At 46.8% G+C, this 20,495-nt stretch overlaps 1 protein-coding gene across 3 annotated transcripts in view; it reads left to right on the top strand.

Moving 5' to 3' along the window:
• ELAPOR1 (endosome-lysosome associated apoptosis and autophagy regulator 1) overlaps window positions 1-20,495 on the top strand; it is a 67,821-nt gene that overhangs the window by 27,906 nt on the left and 19,420 nt on the right. The window contains exons 2-7 of one of the 3 annotated variants that reach the window (XM_060142424.1): window positions 6,891-7,011; window positions 9,311-9,503; window positions 15,007-15,154; window positions 15,622-15,702; window positions 16,631-16,736; window positions 16,869-17,018. In XM_060142424.1, coding sequence (XP_059998407.1) covers window positions 6,891-7,011; window positions 9,311-9,503; window positions 15,007-15,154; window positions 15,622-15,702; window positions 16,631-16,736; window positions 16,869-17,018 — 799 coding nt within the window. The remainder of the gene's footprint in view (window positions 1-6,890; window positions 7,012-9,310; window positions 9,504-15,006; window positions 15,155-15,621; window positions 15,703-16,630; window positions 16,737-16,868; window positions 17,019-20,495) is intronic. The other 2 variants (XM_060142425.1, XM_060142427.1) reach the window with 2 other exon arrangements.

Below are 20,495 nucleotides of genomic sequence, written 5' to 3'. Positions count from 1 at the left end.
GAAAAGGTGGAAAGAACAGATTTCCATGCACACACCAACCATAACATAATGAGGTATTGGAACTGGAAGGAACCTTAGAAGCTAGAAATCGCCTAAATCCAACTTCCTCATTTTACAAATGAGAAGACCGAGGCCCAGCGTGTCGAATGCCCAACTAAGCCATTTGTTCTTAGTCTCTCTGGCTGCTTGTTTTAGCAGCTCACTGAGCCCTCATGGCCCCAGGAGCTTTGCAGCCTGTGCCATACCCACAATGTTAACAACTGGAGGCCCTGTTTGGGAAGCAGCCCTTGGACTCTCCAGTCAGTCTGGGCCACCCGTTGCCAGTGTCCTTGGCCAGCTGGGCTGGAGAAATGCCCTGGCAGGAAGAAGGCCACTGAAACTCTAGACCTCACTGCCACCCAATCACCAGTGCTTCTCCCTCAGACAGTCGTAGCTGGCCATCTCTGTCTTCTCTGCTGTGGCAGAGGTTACTTCTACGCATCTAGGCTATCTTTTTATCAGGTCTGGCTTGTCATTACTTTCAAACCATCATGAGTTGAAAAAGAAACAGTGTGGTTCAATGGTTCGTGTCAAGCTGGAGTCAGAGACATGTTGCGGTCGTTGCCAGAGTCCCTAGACACTGTCTTCATCTGTTTGGACTGCTAAAACCGATAGACTGGGTGGCTTAAAACGTGAACAGTTTATTTCTCACAGCTCTGGAAAGTTCACAGTTCTGGGAAGTTCAAGATCAAGGTGCTGGCAGATCCAGTATCGGGTGAGAGCATTCTTGCTGGTTTGCAGACAGCCGTCTTCATGCTATATCCTTTCCAGGCCTGAGAGAGGGCTAGCTCTGCTTCGCTTCTTCTAAGGGCACTACTCCCTTCATGGGAGCTCCACCCTCATGACTAAATTATCTCCCAAAGGCTCCACCTACAAATACCATCATTTTAGCGCTTCAACATTCCTTCTCTGGAGAAAGTGGGGCCAGCAAGAGTGTACAATGACAAATAATTGTAGAGAACAGTGGAATACTGGAAATTAGCACGTGCATAAGTGTTTATAGTCTGTCTCCTCCCCAGTGCATCCCTGCCCCACATTCCCCGCCTCATACACATCTACGCTGCTTGAGAGCTGTGACTTTGTCTCAGACACCACTGCTTCACCAGAACCTAGCACACAATAGGCCCTCAGTAAACACTTGTTGAACATGGAATGAGTGAACACCATTTTCCTAGAACATAGAAGACCTGACAGGTTCCAAGTTAACAGTATTTCCAGAATTTAAACATTTTAATTCCAAAAGAGCAGAATGTTTGAAAAAAAGTAGTTTTTAGCATTAACATTTATTTGCACACCTGCAATGCAATGCTTCAAAGAGTTGTCAATGGCAAACACATAAGCATCAGGGAACGACCATGGGCATCTCCAGGGAGACTGTCATGATGTCCACTCCAGTCTGTTGTCTTCCACTCCTTCCTCCACTCCTCCCTCTTGAACTTGGCCATCCAATTAGCTGACATACATAATCTTATTTGGGGGATATTTCTTAAATTTAGACTACCAGATGATCCTGCTTCTACTCTCTGGGGGACTTATTAGGATAAGTCAGAGATTGGGCATGTTCCTGTAGCATAACTTTTTTTAAAAAATTGTGATAAAATACACATAACATAAAATGTACCATCCTAATCATTTTTAAGTGTATGGTTCGGGCAGTAAGGACATTCACATTGTTGTGCTAGCGTCGCCACCATCCATCAACAGAATTATTTTCATCTTACAAAACTGAACCTCTGTACTCGGGTGCCCAGCCCCTGGCACCCACTGTTCTGCTTTCTCTTTTCCTGAACTTGACTACTCTGCGCACCTCACGTACGCGGAATCAGACAGCATTTGTTCGTTTGTGGCTGGCTTATTTCACCTGGCATAATTTTCAGCTTTATGACTGCTGTGGATTTGGGCTGGGGAGGGGCACCAACGCCAGCCCTAGGTAGAGCTGAGAAGTAAGGAGGGGCTTATCCCCAGCTAGCCCACTTTCCTGCCTCATCCTTCCCTGAGTTCCCAACGACTTCAGGTCCCTACTCACGGCGAAGTGGCCTCACCCCCTCATCCCATCTCCTGCTTACCCGGAGAGAGCCTCTGATTTGCTTTGTGTGGGCCGTGTGTCCATGCCTTGGCAGAGGACAGATGGCCACCTCTTCTGACGATCCCGCCTAGATAGAATAGAATAAGGAGGGGATGTATCCTCCAAAGAGGCTCTGCTGCATGGGAGGGAGCTGTGGATAGTGGGCAGGCAAGAACCGCAGGCATCCCTGATGGGGAGGTCCTCCAACCAGGTTTAAGTGCCTTTCAGCCTTTCCATTCCACATAGCGCCAGGCTTGACTGTTTCCCCTTTGGGCCCTGTTCACAAAGGTTTTGATGCCTTGGCCTTTGTTGCAAAGTTTTCAGCAGCTTGAGTGCCAGTGCCGGGCCCCAGACACACTTTCACTGAGTGTGACTGTAGCCCACACAGGCTGCCCTCAAACACCAGCAGCCTGGAACACAGGCTACGGACTCAGATTGCCTGGGTTCGGTCCTAGCTTGGCAATCTCCAGGCTATGTGGCCTTGAGCAGGTAACTTCACCCCTTGACGCCTCAGTTTTCCCATCAGTAAAATGGCAAAATAATAATACCTACTCCATTAAGATGTTTTGAAGATTGAAAAACCTACTGCTGTAAGTGCTTGACCTGTATCATCTTATTTATGATCACAACCAACCTACTACCCATGGGAAAAAGGCACCCCTTTCTGGGCACACTGCCTAGCATGAAGAACTTGAGCTAGATTTCAACTTTACTCACACTCTGAGTTGGGCAGCTTTCTGGAGAGGCAGGTACTTGTGTGTCCCCATTTTCCAGATGAGGCAGCTGTGGCTGAGAGAAGTTGAGCCCCATGTGGTGATGGGGTGTGGAATCCCTTCTAGCTCGCCTATTTACTTAGTGCACGTGCCAAAGAAGCTAAGCACCACCTGTGCCGTGGACCACATCCCTTTGGCACCAGCTCATCAGCTTACACCTTGTGCATCTTCCACAGTAGATAGCGACCACATGCCTCTCTAGCACTTAATCTGTAGACCGGTGATACCAATCTCTAGTCTCTAATCTATTACTTTGACAATCATCTAAAAAACTAAGACATGTTATTTGAAAGAAGGGGGAAAGCTGGAAAGAAGCACACATTTGCATCCAGGCACCATCCTGGCTTGGTGATTATTTTTTCATTTCAGCAGTCCACTCATTACCCAGACAGCAAGGACCCCAAACCTTGTGGGTCTGAGTGAATCCTTCTTCTGGAGCTGAAAGATCAGCGTTGCCAATATTTGGCAAAGCAGATGCCAGCTTTGGGGGTTTTCCCTCTAATTTCTTGTGTTCCCTGGGAGCATTACATGTGGCTGGGTGACTTAGGGGAGGGCAGATTAAGTAAGATGCCCACCCCTCGTTTTCAAACCCTTCCCTTCTTTCTTCGATGAACAGGCAGCAGCCACTGCTTCCTGTGCCCCATTTAAAATTGTGATTTGTGTCATATCTTTGTGAATGGGGAGAACAAGGAATTGTATGCTGGACATACGAATTAAATCTATTCGTATGTCTCCTTTGTGAATCTGTATATTAGGCAGACTGTATGCTCTCAAAGACAGATCACTGGTTAAACTGAGGTACTGTGGGGGAATTGATTTGTTCACAGAACTCTGAATATAATTGAGGAGCGCTGCCAGTTATGTCTCTGATTTAACTGTCTGTCTAAGCCTATGTCTTGGATGGTGAGATCGCAAAGTATAGTTCAGATTTGAAACAGCTGCAGCAGAGCCAGCCACATTGGATGGTGTGAATATCCCCAAGTGACATGAAGGAAAGTAGCACATATTGAAAGGGAAACTTTCTAAGGTTCGGAACCAGCATTTTCCCGGCAAACCTCCCACCAGGGCGGGACCCAGGGGACACCAAATGAAAGACGATGCAAAGAGAAGCAGGCTTGGCCCATGTGTCTCCGAGAGGCCAAATGCAGTCAGAGTGACTGAAACGATCTGCTCGAACAGATTAGGTGTTTTTTGTTTGTTTGTTTGTTTTTGCGGTACGCGGGCCTCTCACTGTCATGGCCTCTCCCGTTGCGGAGCACAGGCTCCAGATGCGCAGGCTCAGCGGCCATGGCTCACGGGCCCAGCCGCTCCGCGGCATGTGGGATCCTCCCGGACCGGGGCACGAACCCGCGTCCCCTGCATCGACAGGCAGACGCTCAACCACTGCGCTACCAGGGAAGCCCCAGATTAGATGTTTTAACACCACTTCTCAGGCCTCAGAAGCGAGTCTGGTTGCTGGCAGACAACCAACACTGCCTTGCTTAATTTTTAGATTTGGCTGTTAAATTTCTCCCAGTGTGAGTTTGTGTTTGATGGGACTTCCGAGGGTGGAAGATTCCTGGTAGCAAAGCCTGAGTTCTAGCTCAGCGACTTACCAGCTGTGTGACCTTGGACAAGCCATTTCACCCCATGGAGAGTGTTTACTCATCTGTGCAATGGAGGAAACGCCCCTTGCTCTGCTTGCCTTCTGGGAGTTTAAAGATCAAATAAGATGGTGTTTGGGAACGTAAAAGCACTGTGCAGATGACAGGCATAATTACGTTCGCGGACAGAACATTGAATCCGTTCTGCCTGATTCACTCAGTTCTCCATTTAATTTACATACTGTGGCTCTTTCTTGCAGCAAAACCCTTTGGAGAGTATCATTTTTAGACCTGAATTGATATATGTGTAGTTGCCTTATTTATCCTCAGAGTCCTCTGGGATGAAGAAAAGAATGGAATTAAGAGGAAAAGTAGGGGCTTCCCTGGTGGCGCAGTGGTTGAGAGTCCACCTGCTGATGCAGAGGACATGCGTTCGCGCCCCGGTCTGGGAAGATCCCACATACCGCGGAGTGGCTGGGCCCGTGAGCCATGGCCGCTGAGCCTGCGCATCCGGAGCCTGTGCTCCGCAACGGGAGAGGCCGCAACAGTGAGAGGCCCGTGTACCGCCAAAAAAAAAAAACAGTTAGGCTCACAATTCCCCCAACTCCTCCTCCTCTGCTCCCTCTGGATGAAAGTGCCCAGTTTATGCGTTGCTGTCTTGAGCCACACTGGACACAACATCTAGTACACCTAAGTGCTGGGCAGACAATATATATTTGGTAAATATTTATAATAGAAGACAATAAAAATGGAGCTCTAAAATTGTTCTCTCATCACCTTAAGTTTCTGAAACTACAAATCAAGAAACAACATGTTTACTGTATTTCCACAAATCTGAACTAACACTGCTTCTAAGACCAAAAGAAAGCCTATGCTTAGTAGATGGGCCTGGAGTGAATAGCATAAGGTACAGGGAACCCCTAGTGTGTCTACGGTTCCATGGAAGCTGTGAGAAGCCAAGCTAGCACAGGAGAAATAGAACTGTTTTTTATGTACCAGAAAGAAAGGAAAAACTCCATCAGTTAAAACATGACACGATGCTTCCTTAATTGTGTCAGTTATAAGCCACAACTTGATTTCACAGATGTTAAAATGTGAAAGAAATACGCATCTTAGAAGAGATGAAAGGCAGTCTATTTAACCCCTCGGAAAAGTAAAGATTTCTTTTTTTGGTTCTGATACATTCTTAGGTTAGCCAACTTCAAACTGTCTCAGTTTTAGCCCCAGCTCCTTGCATTTATATATTATGCAATCATCCTTTCATATGGGTAGAAGGGGGACATTAATTCTATTTTTCTTATGGATACAGTAATACAAAGTACTTTAGGGCTTGAATATAGTTTTTGGTAAGTGAGGATTGTAAAATGCTTATCAGAACCAAATTCACATTAATTCTTATAGTTTTTTTTTTTTTTTTTTTTTTTGCGGTACGTGGGCCTCTCACTGCTGTGGCCTCTCCCGTTGCGGAGCACAGGCTCCGGATGTGCAGGCTCAGCGGCCATGGCTCACGGGCCCAGCCGCTCCGCGGCATGTGGGATCCTCCCGGACTGGGGCACGAACCCGTGTCCCCTGCATCGGCAGGCGGACTCTCAACCACTGCGCCACCATGGAAGCCCAAATTCACATTAATTCTATGGACTGTTGTTTATTATGAGATTTAAAAGAGGAAGAAATGTTGAAGAGTATTTGGCTCGTTTATTGTGCTTTCTTTTTCCCAAGTAGTGCTTTCTGTGATTTTTGTTGTGGCTCTTGCTGTTTTATTTAATGCTTGATTTGGCAGTTTTGTTGTTGTTATTCAGTTTATTCTTAGTTCAGGTAAAGCAACTGAGCTGTGAGTTTCCATTGCACAGAGAAATTAGGCATGAATAGGCTCATGTGATGAGACCCCATTACCTGCCTGGGCTAAATGTGACATTTTCATAAAATTCGAGGTGGGAATTCATAGTTTTTCTGGAGAAAAGGAGAGAGCATGAAGAATGCAAGGAAATCAGGGAAACAGAAATACAGCTTTTGTCACAATCCTTTGTAAATTTTTCATGGACCTGTCCCTGCTCATAAATTCTGCAGTTTGGGACAAGAAAAATTCCACCTGTTTGTAGCCTGTTCTTTGGTTACCTTCTCACATTCCTCTGGCCTATCAGGACATTTATACACAACCGCAAAGAGAGTCATTAAAAAAAAAAAAAGGGGGGGGTTTCTAGGGACTAGACCATGGCCAGTGGAGAGGAATGATCCAATAACCGTAGCTCCTATACGTGTTTGATAACAATCATTTGATTCCATGATGCCTTGTTTCCTGACGGGGTCCCAGGGCCTGTTACTGTGACGATGAGTGTCAGTAGCCATCGTGCTGGACAGGAAGTGGGTAGGAAGCTGTTAATGTTTGACCGCTACTAATGCACATTTTCCCCACTCTTCTCTCATCTGCAGTCTGAGTACCACTACGAGTACACTGCGTGTGACAGCTTGGGTTCCAGGTGGAGGGTCGCCGTGCCGCATACCCCGGGCCTGTGCACCAGCCTCCCTGACCCCGTCAAGGGCACCGAGTGCTGTAAGCAGCCCTGCCTCTCAGCTTTGGCCTCTGCCCCAAGCCTCCTGCCATCCAAGTTAGGCACTTCCTGACAGTGTGGCTGCCTTAAGGAATCAGATCTCGCCCCGCCCCCCTCCCACCCGGTCAGTCCTCATCCCCAAACCTCTTGAGATTTGGTGCAGAAGTGTTATTTCGCGGATGCAAACTGGGTATTTCAATTTACTTTTGTTTTATTTTCAGATTTAAATCCCATGAGGGTATAAAGTAAAAATAATTCCGGCTGTGTGCCACTTAGATATTTTCTCTGTTTGCATACATTTTCTTTTTTTGGCTGTGCATTTCTCTCCAACCTACACTCACTAGCCACAGTCACTCATTTAGGAAAGATTGTGATTTGCAGTCGTTCTTGAAAAAGAAGCCAGAGAAGATGACTTTCTGCAGAGACAGACCTTTAAGATGCACTGGGCATTACTTCAGGGAACAAGAATCTTCCCTGACTGTGGAGCTGACCGTGCAGCCGGAAAGGCAGTGACTTCCCTGCAACTCCCACCCCACCTCTGGGACTCTGCAGCTACAACTTTGCTACCACTGGCAGCTATTCCCCCTGAGCTGTTCTGTTTAGAAATGCAAAGGGGGGCAGTGGATCACAATAAAAATCAGGAACTAGAATCAAGGAATACTTGAAAATTTGGAAAGGAGGTTGAGGGCATTTAAAATCTAAAACAAGCTTAGCCTAGTGCCTGGTTCAGTAGGTGAGCAAATAAGTACTCGTTAAATCCGTGAATGGATATTGCTAAGATCTGAGTAGAACGGACGTGTGACTAATGGAAACAAATGAGCCATCTTCGGTAAACTTGGCCAGCGTTCTTGAGCACTACGTGCACCTGCTATGTGAACCACAAAGATAAATAAGGCACAGTCTCCGCCTTCAGAAGCGTACAGTCTGGTGGAAGGAGCAGACACCCGTTCATCCATTCATTTTTTTCAGCAAACCTTTATGTAGCCCCTGCTATGTCTGTGCCAGTCGCTGAGCCACCGTCCCTAGAGGAGCTCAGAGCCTAGTGGGAGGCACGCATCAATATGATGTGTTGTATGAGGTGAAGAGAATGGGAGTTATGGATACTTAGGGATCAGGAACCGCTGGGAGAACCACTCGAGCAAAAGCTTGGAGGGGGGAGAACATCAGACACATTCAGAGAAGAGCTGGGCTGGGGTGGAGGCAACACAGGGAGGGGATGGATGGGAGTAGGGTGGAGAAAGGTCTGTAGTGGGAGATCAAGCCAGAAAGTTAGGTTGGGGGAAAATTGGGGAAGAATTTGAATGCCAGGCTGAGAGCTTAATTCTATAACCCAAAGTGGGAATGGTGCCTGATTATTTTTTAAATAACAGAAATAATAGTACATATGAGTGTTTTAGAAAGATACTGCTGACCACCGAATGAGCAAAGACAAGAAACAGGGAACTAGTTAGGAGGACATTGCAATGGTTGAACTAACAGGTCACAAGAATCCCAACTAGTACAGTGGCAGTGGGACCAGAAAGGAGAAGACAGAGGCCAGAAACTCAAGGGGGAAGTTCAAGGCTGAAGGGCTAGGTGCCATTCAGAGGGGTCAGCACGAGAGACCATGCTCTTCACTGGAGAGCTCTCAGAATGGCTGAGGCTACCCCTTAGACCCCTTAGGAAACGAGACTGACAGGGACAAACCCAAAGTCCTGCAACAAGGCCCTAAATCTTTTTTTGTTTTTTTAATTTTAAGCTTTGGGAATTCCCTGACAGTCCAGTGGTTAGGACTCGGCATTTTCACCGCCGTGGCCCAGGTTCAATCCCCCGTCAGGGAATTAAGATCCTTTAAGCCGTGTGGTGTGGCCAATAAATAAATAAATAAACAGATAGACAGCATAAATAGAATAAAATAACAGCTTTATTGAGATATAATTGACATCAGAAGATTCACCCCTGTAAGTTATAAAGCTCAGTGGCTTTAAAATATTCACACAGTTGCATAACTATCACCACTATCTAACTGCAGAACATCTGCATCACCCCAAAACGAAACCTATCCATTAGCAATCTCTCCCCATGCCCCCTCCCCCCAAGTCTCTGGTGCCACAAATCTTCGTTCTGTCTCTATGGCTTTGCCTATTCTGGACAATCCACGGAAGTGGAATCACACAAGATGCGCCATGGCTCCACATCTTAGTGGGGGAAGCTCCCAGGTCTCCATCCTCTGCTCCTCCCCCTAGGATGCACACAACCCACCCACTTCTCCTGCATGGCGGCAGCCTCACCACCCACCCTTGTCCCCGCTCTGTGTTCCAGCCTTCTCTTGCAAAGCCGGGGAGTTTCTGGACATGAAGGACCAGTCGTGTAAGCCGTGTGCTGAGGGCCGCTACTCCCTTGGCACAGGCATCCGTTTTGACGAGTGGGACGGGCTGCCCCATGGCTTTGCCAGCCTCTCAACCAACATGGAGATCGAGGACAGCACCACAGATTCCACTGAGAACTGCACTTCGTGAGTCGCCCCTCTCCCCACACTCCACGCCCACCCCCATAGCCCCACGCCCCCCTTACCTCCCTGCTCCCCATATTGGGGAAGGGGCTGCAGGGAGCACTTCACAGCCTCCTCTCCTGCTCCTCGGGGTGAGGGCTAGAGCAGGCCCCCACTGGACTGCTGGACATGACATCCACATCAGCCCAGCCTTACTGACCTAAGCTTACCAGCGACTGACAGGTATTTGTGACAGGTGAAAAACACGGTGAAATAGAGACAGGTGGATAAGATCAACAAGGGTTAAATGGCCCAGTCCCTTTAAAACAAAATCCAACTGGATTCCACTGTGGAATTTTGGATCAGCCAATAAACTTCCTCAACTTGATTGCAACACCACGTGCAAAGCCTTGGGTATCTTCCTGGCTTTGGTGCTAGCTTCTAAAACTGGTCTGAGTTTATGGGTTTGGGAGGATAAAGTGGGACCAGAGCTTTGGTCAGTGACGGCTGAGATCTTCCAAACCCTTTGAGATCCTGATGACCAGAGAATTCTCCAGCTCAGAAGGAAATCTTTTCAGTAATTGAAAGGCTCAGCCCAGGGTGCTTACAGAACGGGTGAGCGATCCTTATCAAATCTCTGCATATTTAATTCCCGGGATGGGAGTATCCTATCCCTGGAAATAAATGATGTGCCTTCTATAGTTCAGGCACTATTCTGGATGCTTTACATATATTATTTTCTCTAATCCTCACAAGAACCCTTGTGACAGTGAAATAGGTATTATTGTTCCCATTTCACAGATGAGGAACTGGGGGCTCAGTGAGGTTCAATGACTTGTCCTTCATTACCTAGCATACAACTGGGGAGACTGGAATTCACACCTGGTCCAAGCTTTCCACTGCCCCATGCTGCCACCTTCAAATAACATTTAGTGCACGCAAGGCAATATCCAGTCCTAGAGAGGAAAAGTTGGGGGATGCATAGATGTAAAAGACAATTGTCCACTGCTCTCTGTTAAATATTGACAAAGAATACAGGAGAAAAGTACATGAAAGTTTCTCTTATACCCAAGCAATCAAAATGATAAAAAAGGATTAATTGTATTACACCTGGATTTCTAAAGTTGGGAACAATGTCTCCCATTCCTATACTTAAATCTCCTAGAAGCACCATTGTGTGAGCCAGGCAGGAGGCCTCTAACAGTCCAATTTTAATGTTGTTTCAGAGTTCAATATTGTGAGTCAAAATCATTAGCACGACAATGTTGGCAGCAGAGATAAAGCTGGAGAGGATTCAAGCTGGAAGGAGAGGGCATGTGTGGGTTAAAGACAATCAACCCCCATTTTAGTCCTAACAGAGAACGTGACTGACCCTGGACAAGGCTCAGGCCTGGCTCAGTCGGTCAGTCGCCACGCGTGTGCAAGCAGGGTTTTCTCCCTGTCTGGGGAAGCAGTGAAAGTCCAGAAATCATTCTCTCTCAGCGAGGCCGGATGTGGGTCTGTTCAAAACGACTTGTGTTTCCACAGCACAGACTGCTTCAGGGCCTGGATCTTAAGGCATCCCACGACATTCCCGGGAGGGGAAAAAGGAGAAATGGAGAGGAAATGGCAACCTAGAGAGGGTTTGTGATTTCCCCACCGTGCCCCAGAAAGGCAATAACAGCTGCTGTCACGTCACCAAGTGTCTGGCTTTCCTGCTCGACTGTGTATTTACCTGAATCCAAGCCCACTGCCCCCAAACTAACCCCCGCCAGTGGCGCCTCCCACCTGCTCTGCCTCTAGCGCCTCCCAGCTGGTCTCCGCTTCCACCCCCAGCTTCCTGCAGGCCACCGTCCCCTCAGCAGCCAGACTGATCTTCTTAAACACAAGCCCAATCACAGTACGTTGCTGCTCAAAACTCTGGATTCTGTGGATTCCCACTGGAATAAAATCCAATACGTTGTCACAGCCTGCAGGGCCTCTGCCCCCTGCCCCTTCTTCCAGCCTCTCTCCAGTGCCTCTCCTCCTGCTTATAGAGCTCCAGCCAGCTGGCCACCATGCTCCCGCCCTCCTGGCGCCTTTAACACACTCTTCTCCAACTCTTCCCCCAACTGACTCCTGCTTCACCCTCGGGTCTCTGCCTAAAAGTGACTGCCTCAAAGAAGCCATCCCTGACCCCACAGGCCCCTGTTACACACACATACATCATCTTGTATTTCTCCTTATGGCACTTACCATAGTTATTACTATGTTATTAACTGCGTGTTAAGTTTCTGTCTCCTCCACTAGAAATAGAATGCAAGCTCCAAGAGGGAGGGGGTCAGGGCTGTCTTGTGCTTTGCGGTGTCTCCAGTATCTAACACCTGGCACAAAGCAGACACAAAATAAATAATTGAAAACACAACAGGCCAACTGAATGGAGTTTCCATGGCAGGTTCCTGAGCCTTCAGGGGGTCATCCTTGGTTCCTGGGTAAATGTCTCAGGACTAAGGTGATGGAAACAGTCCTCAGATCCAAAACTGGGATAAGCAAAAGGGAATAAGAGTGAAAAGGGAGTCATGGAAAGGATGCTGTACGTTCACGGAGAAGAACAGAACACCAAATACTGTGAAGGTGAAACAAGAATGAGAGAAAGCATTAAAAAGGGTCTCAAACTTTGGAAGCCTCTAAGTTTTCCTGTACAGTTTCTTCTTTCTAACCTGAATTTATAAACAGTGCTACCCAGTGTGAGCTCGGCAGTGTGTCTGGGTGGCCACCAAGTGAGAATTCCTCTTTGAAAACTTGCCTCCCTTTTCCCCAGAGCCACGGCAAAACAAAGCAGGTATAAGCAGATCACAGCTAAATGACCGGGGGCAGGTTCCTAATCTCTTCCATGCCTTGGTGTCCTCATTCTAAGAACCAGTGATAAAAATAGTACTCTTCTTAGAGGCCGTGGTAAGGATGAAACGAAATGATACTTGTAAAGATTCGGAGCGATGCCTGGCGTTAGAAATCAATCAAGACATGTTATCATTGAACGTGAAACGATCTTCACCAGGGACAGCTCTGACAAAAGTCAGAATTGTGACGCATTTTGCAAATGAAATCCACTTATGGCATCCTTTGAATTATTCATCCACCTTCAGGAGTTATTTATAGCTGATGCTGTGGAGCACATCAGCTTTAAGTGCTGTCTCTTTTAACAAGGAGAAATCAGTACCGTTAGGTTAGCTGGGTATCTTGGATGAGCTCAGCTTAGGTATTTTGGATATGCTTCCATTTGAGAATAACACTAACTGTTGAAGAGCTGGAAGTACCATGTTATTCTGACAAACACAGGGGGAAAACAGTGGACTAATCTGAGGTCCCCTGAACTGACCATTATTAATCACTGGAGACCTGGGCTGGTCTCAGGCACAGCAGTGAAATAGTGGGATTGTCTTTGATCACCCATTTCCCACATTCAGCTGTTTAATGCCCTGAGTCCCTCTTATGTGCCAGGTGCAGGGCTTAGTGCTAGGGACACAGAAGTGAGCAAGTTAAGTTTGGTCTCTGCCCTCACAGCATCGACGAGCCAGGCAGGAAGACAAGCAATTCAAGAAGAATTCAAGTATGACCCGAAGAGGAAGCCAAACTGCAAATAAACTAAGAAAAGATGCTCAACCTCACTTATAGTTAAGGAACTAAGATTTAAAGCCCACTGAGACACTCTGTCCTACCGTATCATATTGGCAACAATTTTAACGTCTGACCATTCCAGATGTGGGGGGGGGCGGGTTGTGGAGCCAGAACAGCTGTCTTTCGCTGCGGGTGGGTGTAGCTGACAGCAGCCACTCTGGAGCACAACGTGGCCATAGCTGGTAAAGTTGGAGGTTCACATACCCTGTGACCCAGCAGTTCTACCCCCAGACTTTCCACTCAAATACACGTAGAAGGAGACGTGCGAGAATGTTCCTAACAAGAGTGCGCACAATAGCAAAAAACTGGAAACAATCTAGATGTCCGTCAACAAGTAATGCATAAATAAATATGGGCGAACCATAGAAAGCAATCTTATATACTGGTAAAAGTGAAAGAAGAGCTGTTATTCACGTGTGACTATGGATATAGAGGAATCCCACAATCATTATACGTGTTGAGGGAAAAAAAGCAAGTTTCAGAATCCGTGAGCACATAAGATATAAAAACGTGCAAAATGCTGTCATACAGTATATTGCTTAGAAATACATACATAATTAGTGAAGGGCAGAGAACCACATGGGGACGTCAAGCACCAAATTCAGGAAAGTGATTACTTGACAGTGGGGAAAGGTGTGTGTGATGCGGAGGGGGTTGAGATTAGCCAGGGGTACACCAACACTTCTGCTGTGTTGCATTTCATAAGCAGCGTGGCGGGTCTTAAATATTTCATAACATGTTTAAATGAAATACAGGAGGACTGTGATTATGAGAAAGGGAACAGTGAGAGCTGAGGGCACACGTAGCAGAGGCAGGTAAAGGAGTCAAGGAGGACTTCTCAGATTAGGTGACGTTTGCTCTAAGACACGAGTAGGAATTAAATAGATGGAGGGAGGAGGAAGTTTGTTCCAGGAAGAGAGAACAGTGTGTGGGAAGACCCAGAGGTGAGAGAAAGTTTGGCAGAAGAATTGAAAGAAATGCTGTAGGGCTGGAGCATAGAGAGTGGGTGAGGAGTTCGTACCCCATCCTAAGGGCAACAGGGAGTCAGAGTTTCAAGCAGGGAAGTGACAGGGTCAGATTTTTGTTTTGGAGTCTCTCTCCAGCCACACTGTGGAGAAGGGATTGGAGGAAGCAGGACTGGATGCAGGGAGGCGAGTTGGGGCTGATTCAGAGCTGAGGGACATGCGGGGAGGAGAAGGAAGAGCCCTTGGGTAGAGTAGACACAGTAGAGGTATTTAGAAAGCAAAATCAACATGCTTTCTCCCTTCCCCCTTCCCATAAAAACCAGTTCCTAGTAGCATCTAAAAGTGGACATTTCAAAACAAAAACCAAAACCAAAAAAATGGGTGGATTAGATTGGATGGACTTCTGAGTTCTGAAGAATAGCTTTATCTACTAACTTTCTTTGAGAGCTTTGAGTTTGGCAAACCTGGGTTTGAATCTCAGCCCTGTCACTTGCTGGCTGTGTTATACTGGGCAAGGCACTCAAAAAGCCTCTGTTGTATCATCCCTTAAATGGGGACAAAATTGCATTTCCTCTTACTGATAGAAAGGAATCATGAATGTAGCATATGTAGTTCATCATCTGGGAGCTAGTAAGCAACCAATAAATATTATCTACCTCCCCCTATCCACAACCTTACCTGCCGTCTATCTTCTGGATAGCTCTGCATAATGTGGAGGTACACCTACCTGTCCTCCTCTTGGCTGTACCTCCAGGCTCCTTGACTTGGAGGTCATTCTTCACTGAGCATTTTCAGGTGTAAGCTTCCACTTGTGAATCACAAGTCTGGAATTCTGCAGAGACCTAGCAGGACATGAGACCTGCATATCACACAAGTCCTGGTGGGCTGGGCTCCTGACTGTGAACTTGGCTCCTGTTCCCTCACAGGTCCAAGTGGGTTCCTCTGGGTGACTATATCTCCTCCAACACGGATGAGTGCATGGCCACGCTGATGTACGCCGTGAACCTGAAGCAGTCTGGCACTGTTAACTTTGAATACTACTACCCAGACTCCAGCATCATCTTCGAGTTTTTTGTAAGCCCCTGGCTGAGGGGGAAGGTGGGAGGTAAAGGCCCTCCGAGGCTCACATTCATTTACAGGAATCACACGCATAGTCCTGCTCGGGAAGTTTTCACAGTTGTCTTCCCTCTGCAGAGAACTGTGGTCAAAGTGAGCTGAGGTTTCAAAGGCAAAGAGAAAGGCAGAAGTCAAAGGACCCTGGGGGGAAGAGTAGATAGAGTCTGGGAGATTCGTAGGTGTTCTGCCCTGTTCAGACATGAAAACAGCACGTAACAGCTCTGAGTTAACGCATAATTTCTTTAGTGTCCACGTACTGACATCTTGTGTGTGTAACTAGCTCCTGCCATACTTCAAATCTCATGACTTCTGAGCTCAGTCCTTCTCCCATAAGAAGGGCCCTCTGAAGGGCTGGGGCATCATGGGGTAAGCAATTCGTTTCCTTAGAAAGCTGAGACTCTGATCTCAAATTCCTGCTGCCTCAGGTTCAGAATGACCAGTGCCAGCCCAATGCAGATGACTCGAGGTGGATGAAAACCACAGAGAAAGGATGGGAATTGCACAGTGTGAGTATCAGAGCAGCCTTCTCCCTGGAGATTCCAGAAAAGGGACCAAGGGCCTTTCCTCCAAAGAGTGCTTCCTCCCCATCTGGGCCTCCACTCTTCTCTCCCTAGAGGGCAGTTGTCTGACAACATGAGGATGCTATAGTTTCTCCCCTCTTGAGTTGACATAATGTGGATGTGAACTGACTCGCTCCTCTGGCTTGACCCCAAGGACCAGCAGCTTTCCGGCTTTAAAGGCCCAGTCTTCTGGGGCTGGGGCATGGATAAATACAACCAGAGAAGAATGAGGGAGTTTCAGCCACTCTGTTGTCAGTACCCTCAGGTCCCTTCATTGGTCTCAACATAGAAATGCTCATGGTATATGTGACTGAAGGAGAAGTGGGAGAGGGCATGAGAGGGTTGTAAGAGGAGCCTTAGAAGGAGAGAGGAGGGCTCCCCTGGTGGCGCAGTGGTTAAGAATCCACCTGTCAATGCAGGGCACCGGGTTCAATCCCTGGTCCGGGAAGATCCCACATGCCATGGAGCAACTGAGCTCGTGCGCCGCAACTACTGAGCCTGCGCTCTAGAGCCCGTGAGCCACAGCTACTTAAGCCCGCGTGCCTACAGTCCATGCTGTGCAACAAGAGAAGCCACCGCAATGAGAAGCCCGCGCACCACAACGAAGAGTAGCCCCTGCTCGCCGCAACTAGAGAAAGCCCGTACACAGCAACGAAGACCCGATGCAGCCAAAAATAAATACTAAATTTATAAAAAGAAAATAAGAAGGAGAGAGGAGCTGGGAGGAAGGGCAACACTGAGGAAGTTGAGGGAGAGGAGCAGAATAGGCACTGCCATGCAGACTGCAAGAGGGGGGATCCCAACAGGAGGCTAATGCAATGGATTAGCAATACCTGTCTCTGTGACTGAACTAACTCCTGTTTGTGGTTTTTAGGTCGAACTAAATCGAGGCAATAACGTCCTCTACTGGAGAACCACAGCTTTCTCAGTGTGGTCCAAAGTTTCTAAGCCTGTGCTCGTGAGAAACATCGCCATAACAGGTACAGAGAACAGAGAATGGGGTTGTGTCTGGGGTCTGATGCTGACTTCAGCAGGGAGGGTGTGGGTTAGTCCTCAGGGCATTCAGTCTCTAGGCTCAATTCTTGCTTTCCTATGTTGTTCGTCCTCCCTAGGAGTGGCCTACACTTCAGAATGCTTCCCCTGCAAACCAGGCACATACGCAGACCAGAAGGGTTCCTCTTGCTGCAAACTTTGCCCAGCTAACTCTTATTCCAATAAGGGAGAGACTTCTTGCCACCAGTGTGACCCTGACAAATATTCAGGTGATGTTTCTGAGGGCGGGAAGAGTTTGGTGGGGGGGTACCAACATATACACAGGGACAGACAGGAAGTGGAACCATCCTTTTGGCCAAGCTGAAGACAATTCTTCTTAAGCACTTGCTTTCTGGGCCCTGGAAGAGCCCATCTAATCCGCCAATCACTCTTGAAATGAAATCATTCAGTAAGTATTTATCAGGCTTCTACTATCCGCCAGGCCTTTACTCTAGGTGTTTGGAATACTTCAGTGAAAAAAATAGACAAGGGTCCCTGTCTTCATGGAATTTACATTCTGGAATGTAAATGGCATACATAATAACTATAATAACTAAATAATAAATATATAGTAAATTATATAGTGTATTAGATAGCAAAAAGTGCAGGGCACCACGGCAAAAAGCAAAAGCAGCTCAGAATTAGAGGAATTAGGAAAGCTATGGAAAGGGGTTGCAATCGTTTTTTAATGAAACCTTAATTAAGATTAGAATTATAAATAATATATACAGTAGATAAAAGAGGCATAAATTTATACATTTTAATTTATAACAATTATTATCAAAGTTAATTTAGAAGAGCCATGAAGTCATATTGGTTTTTTTTAATTTTATTTATTTATTTATTTTATTTTTGGCTGTGTTGGGTCTTCGTTTCTGTGTGAGGGCTTTCTCTAGTTGCGGCGAGCGGGGGCCACTCTTCATCGCGGTGTGCGGGCCTCTCACTGTCGCGGCCTCTCTTGTTGCGGATCACAAGCTCCAGACGCGCAGGCTCAGTAGTTGTGGCTCACGGGCCCAGTTGCTCCGCGGCATGTGGAGCAGGGCTCGAACCCGTGTCCCCTGCATTGGGAGGCAGAGTCTCAACCACTGTGCCACCAGGGAAGCCCCATGAGGTCGTATTGTTACTCAAAACATTTTGATAGCAAGAAGCTATAATCTTTCATCCACTGAATTCAAAGCATCCATTGAATTCAAAGCAGGCCTTGTCAGGAAATCCAGGGATCCTTGGAACACAGTTGGAAAACCACTGCTCTAAGGGAAAATAAGAGGACAGTGGGAAGCAGCCTATTTCTGCAGTCCCTGGATAATTTCCTAAAACAGCCCAACTTTGAGAAACGGGACCGGTTATTTGAGAGGATCTCGACAGCAGCAGGGCTCTGGTATAAGATGGGTAGTGTCCCCAGAGGGCCCTGTGCTTAGACAGTGCAATGACTGGCACAGCAACCAATCTCCAAGACATGTTCTGAAACAAACAGGTAGGGAGAGAGAAAGAGTCCCCTCCCTTCCCCTGCAAATGCCCATAACTATTCCATTTTTCCTTTTTTCCACAGAACTATATACAAACCCGGCTCAAGGCCCTCTCTTAATCAGACACCCCCATCCCTACACAGACACACCCACCCTTCACACAGGCATCACAGTACGTGGTTGCTCAGCCAAGACCCGCCACTGACCTGGTGAGCTGCTTATTTCTACACCATTCCTAAAATAGAAGTTCTCTTTATCTACACAGATCTTGCCAAATGAGTGTAGCTTTCAGCAAGAACATAGATTTTTAGATCTTGGGGGAGGTTTTTACCTATAAGTCTAAATTCCCGTTTTTCCACTTGAATTTCGTATTCCTCTTCCCTGCTCTATCAATAGCGGCCTTTGTTAGTCTTTTTCTCCAGCTCCCTTTCCAGCCCCGCTGTGGTACAGGGTTTAAATGGCAAGGTGGTTCTAGAAGAACTGCCTACAGAGTGTTTTCATCAATGCTATGTAAATTGATTTCTATCCAGAGAGCGGTTAGGAAGGTATTAGTTTGGGAGTCTGAATTCTTGGAGTCTATTCTCCTTTTGCCACTGATTTCTCCATCCACCTCTTTAAATGGAAAGTGAGATTTTACTATGAAGAATATGTTCAGCTTGGGATACAAAGAGTATCACGTCTCTTTGAGACTTGATTGTTCCAGAATACAGGGTCAGTGGGAGACTGGGAAAATGCAGAGAGAGTCTGATGAGAGCCTATGATGGAATGTACATAAAGGGAGTGGCAGGAGGCCCTGTGACCATTTAGTCATTCATTTGTAAATATATTCTGAGTGGCCACTGGGTGCCAGGGCTTGGACTTGATGCTAAGGTTACAGCTGGTGCTGCCCTCCAGCTTATGTCAAAAGTGGAAATGTGGTTATAGAAACACCAAGTGTAATAACTCCACGGTACAGGAGGTGCTAGGATAGGAGTACTGAGTGTAATGTGCGGTGGAAGCAAAAGGGGGAAGTGGTCAGTCCTCTCTGGGGAGGGAGGAAAGCCTGCACTAGCTGTGGTCTTGAAAGATAAGCTATCTTGAAAGATGAGTTGGTGATTTGATGGGGGCAGGATATTCTGGAAGAAGTGTGAGCCAAGGCCAGAAGGCTCAGGGATCCGGGAGTAACTCAGCATTGCTGGAGCTTACTTAGAATTAGCATCCAAGGCTAAGAGGTGGGCAGGGAACAGATTACTGTTAAACCCTTCTGTGCCATTGCTACAGAATTGGGATTTGATCCTATCAGCGTTTGAAGCCATTAAAGAATGTAAAACTGGGAATGACGTGATCTGGCTTGTGCCTTTGAAAGACCATTCTGCTTGCCATTTGGAAAATGGATGAGGAAAGGAAGAGCTGGAGGCAGAAGCTACAGTCAGAAGATTTTGCATCAGGTGCCATTGCCCGTATCCAGGACCTAGACTAACGAGGAGCTGATGTGCATGAGGATGTCAGGGACAAAGGCTTGACTGAAAGCATCTTTCTCATTGAGAGATTAAATTTGATCATTAGGATTAATTCCTTTGTGTTATGTTTAATATTAGGGATTCATTTCCTAACAGAACAGCACAGGGTTTAAGGGCATGGACTCCAGAACAAAATCACTGTGGTTCAAATACTTGCTCCACCACTTCCTAGCTGCACCACCTTGGGCAAATCACTTGTCTGTGCCTCAGTTTTCTCATCTCTAGAATGGGAATGACAATAATTGTATCTACCTCATAGCATCATTGTGTGCACGGATTAAAACAGGTAAAGATTTAGAACAGTGTCTGGCATGTAGTAAGCACTGATTTTATTTATTCATTTACATTAAGGCCTGTCCCAGCAGTCTTCTTGTGGTGTGAAACCACTCTGGGCATAGGTAACAATAATAAGTCACTTGTACAGTACTTTACAGTTTACAAAACATTTTCTCATTACTCGTAGCATAGTGAAGGGGTGATTTCCCCATTTACAAATGAATTAGGAGAAGCTCACAGAGGTTAAGGGATTTGCCCAGAGTCTGTGGTGGTGTCGGAGCTGGGCATTGGGTTCATTCGGTACTGAAATCTTCAGGGGAAATGTTTTCCTTGGATAAAAAGGATCAGAACGAGAAGGTTGTATTTCTGGAGGCAGGGGGAAGATACGCAAAGGAGGAGGAAGGTGCAGAAAGAGCAGGTGGAGCCCCCAAGACAAACTTTATCTACAAACAGTTTTGCCCAGGGC

The sequence above is a fragment of the Lagenorhynchus albirostris genome, chromosome 2 (assembly GCF_949774975.1).
Source record: "Lagenorhynchus albirostris chromosome 2, mLagAlb1.1, whole genome shotgun sequence".
Classification (NCBI taxonomy): domain Eukaryota; kingdom Metazoa; phylum Chordata; class Mammalia; order Artiodactyla; family Delphinidae; genus Lagenorhynchus; species Lagenorhynchus albirostris.
The sequence above is the reverse complement of the archived record's forward strand: the minus strand, read 5'-3'. Positions and strand labels throughout refer to the sequence as shown.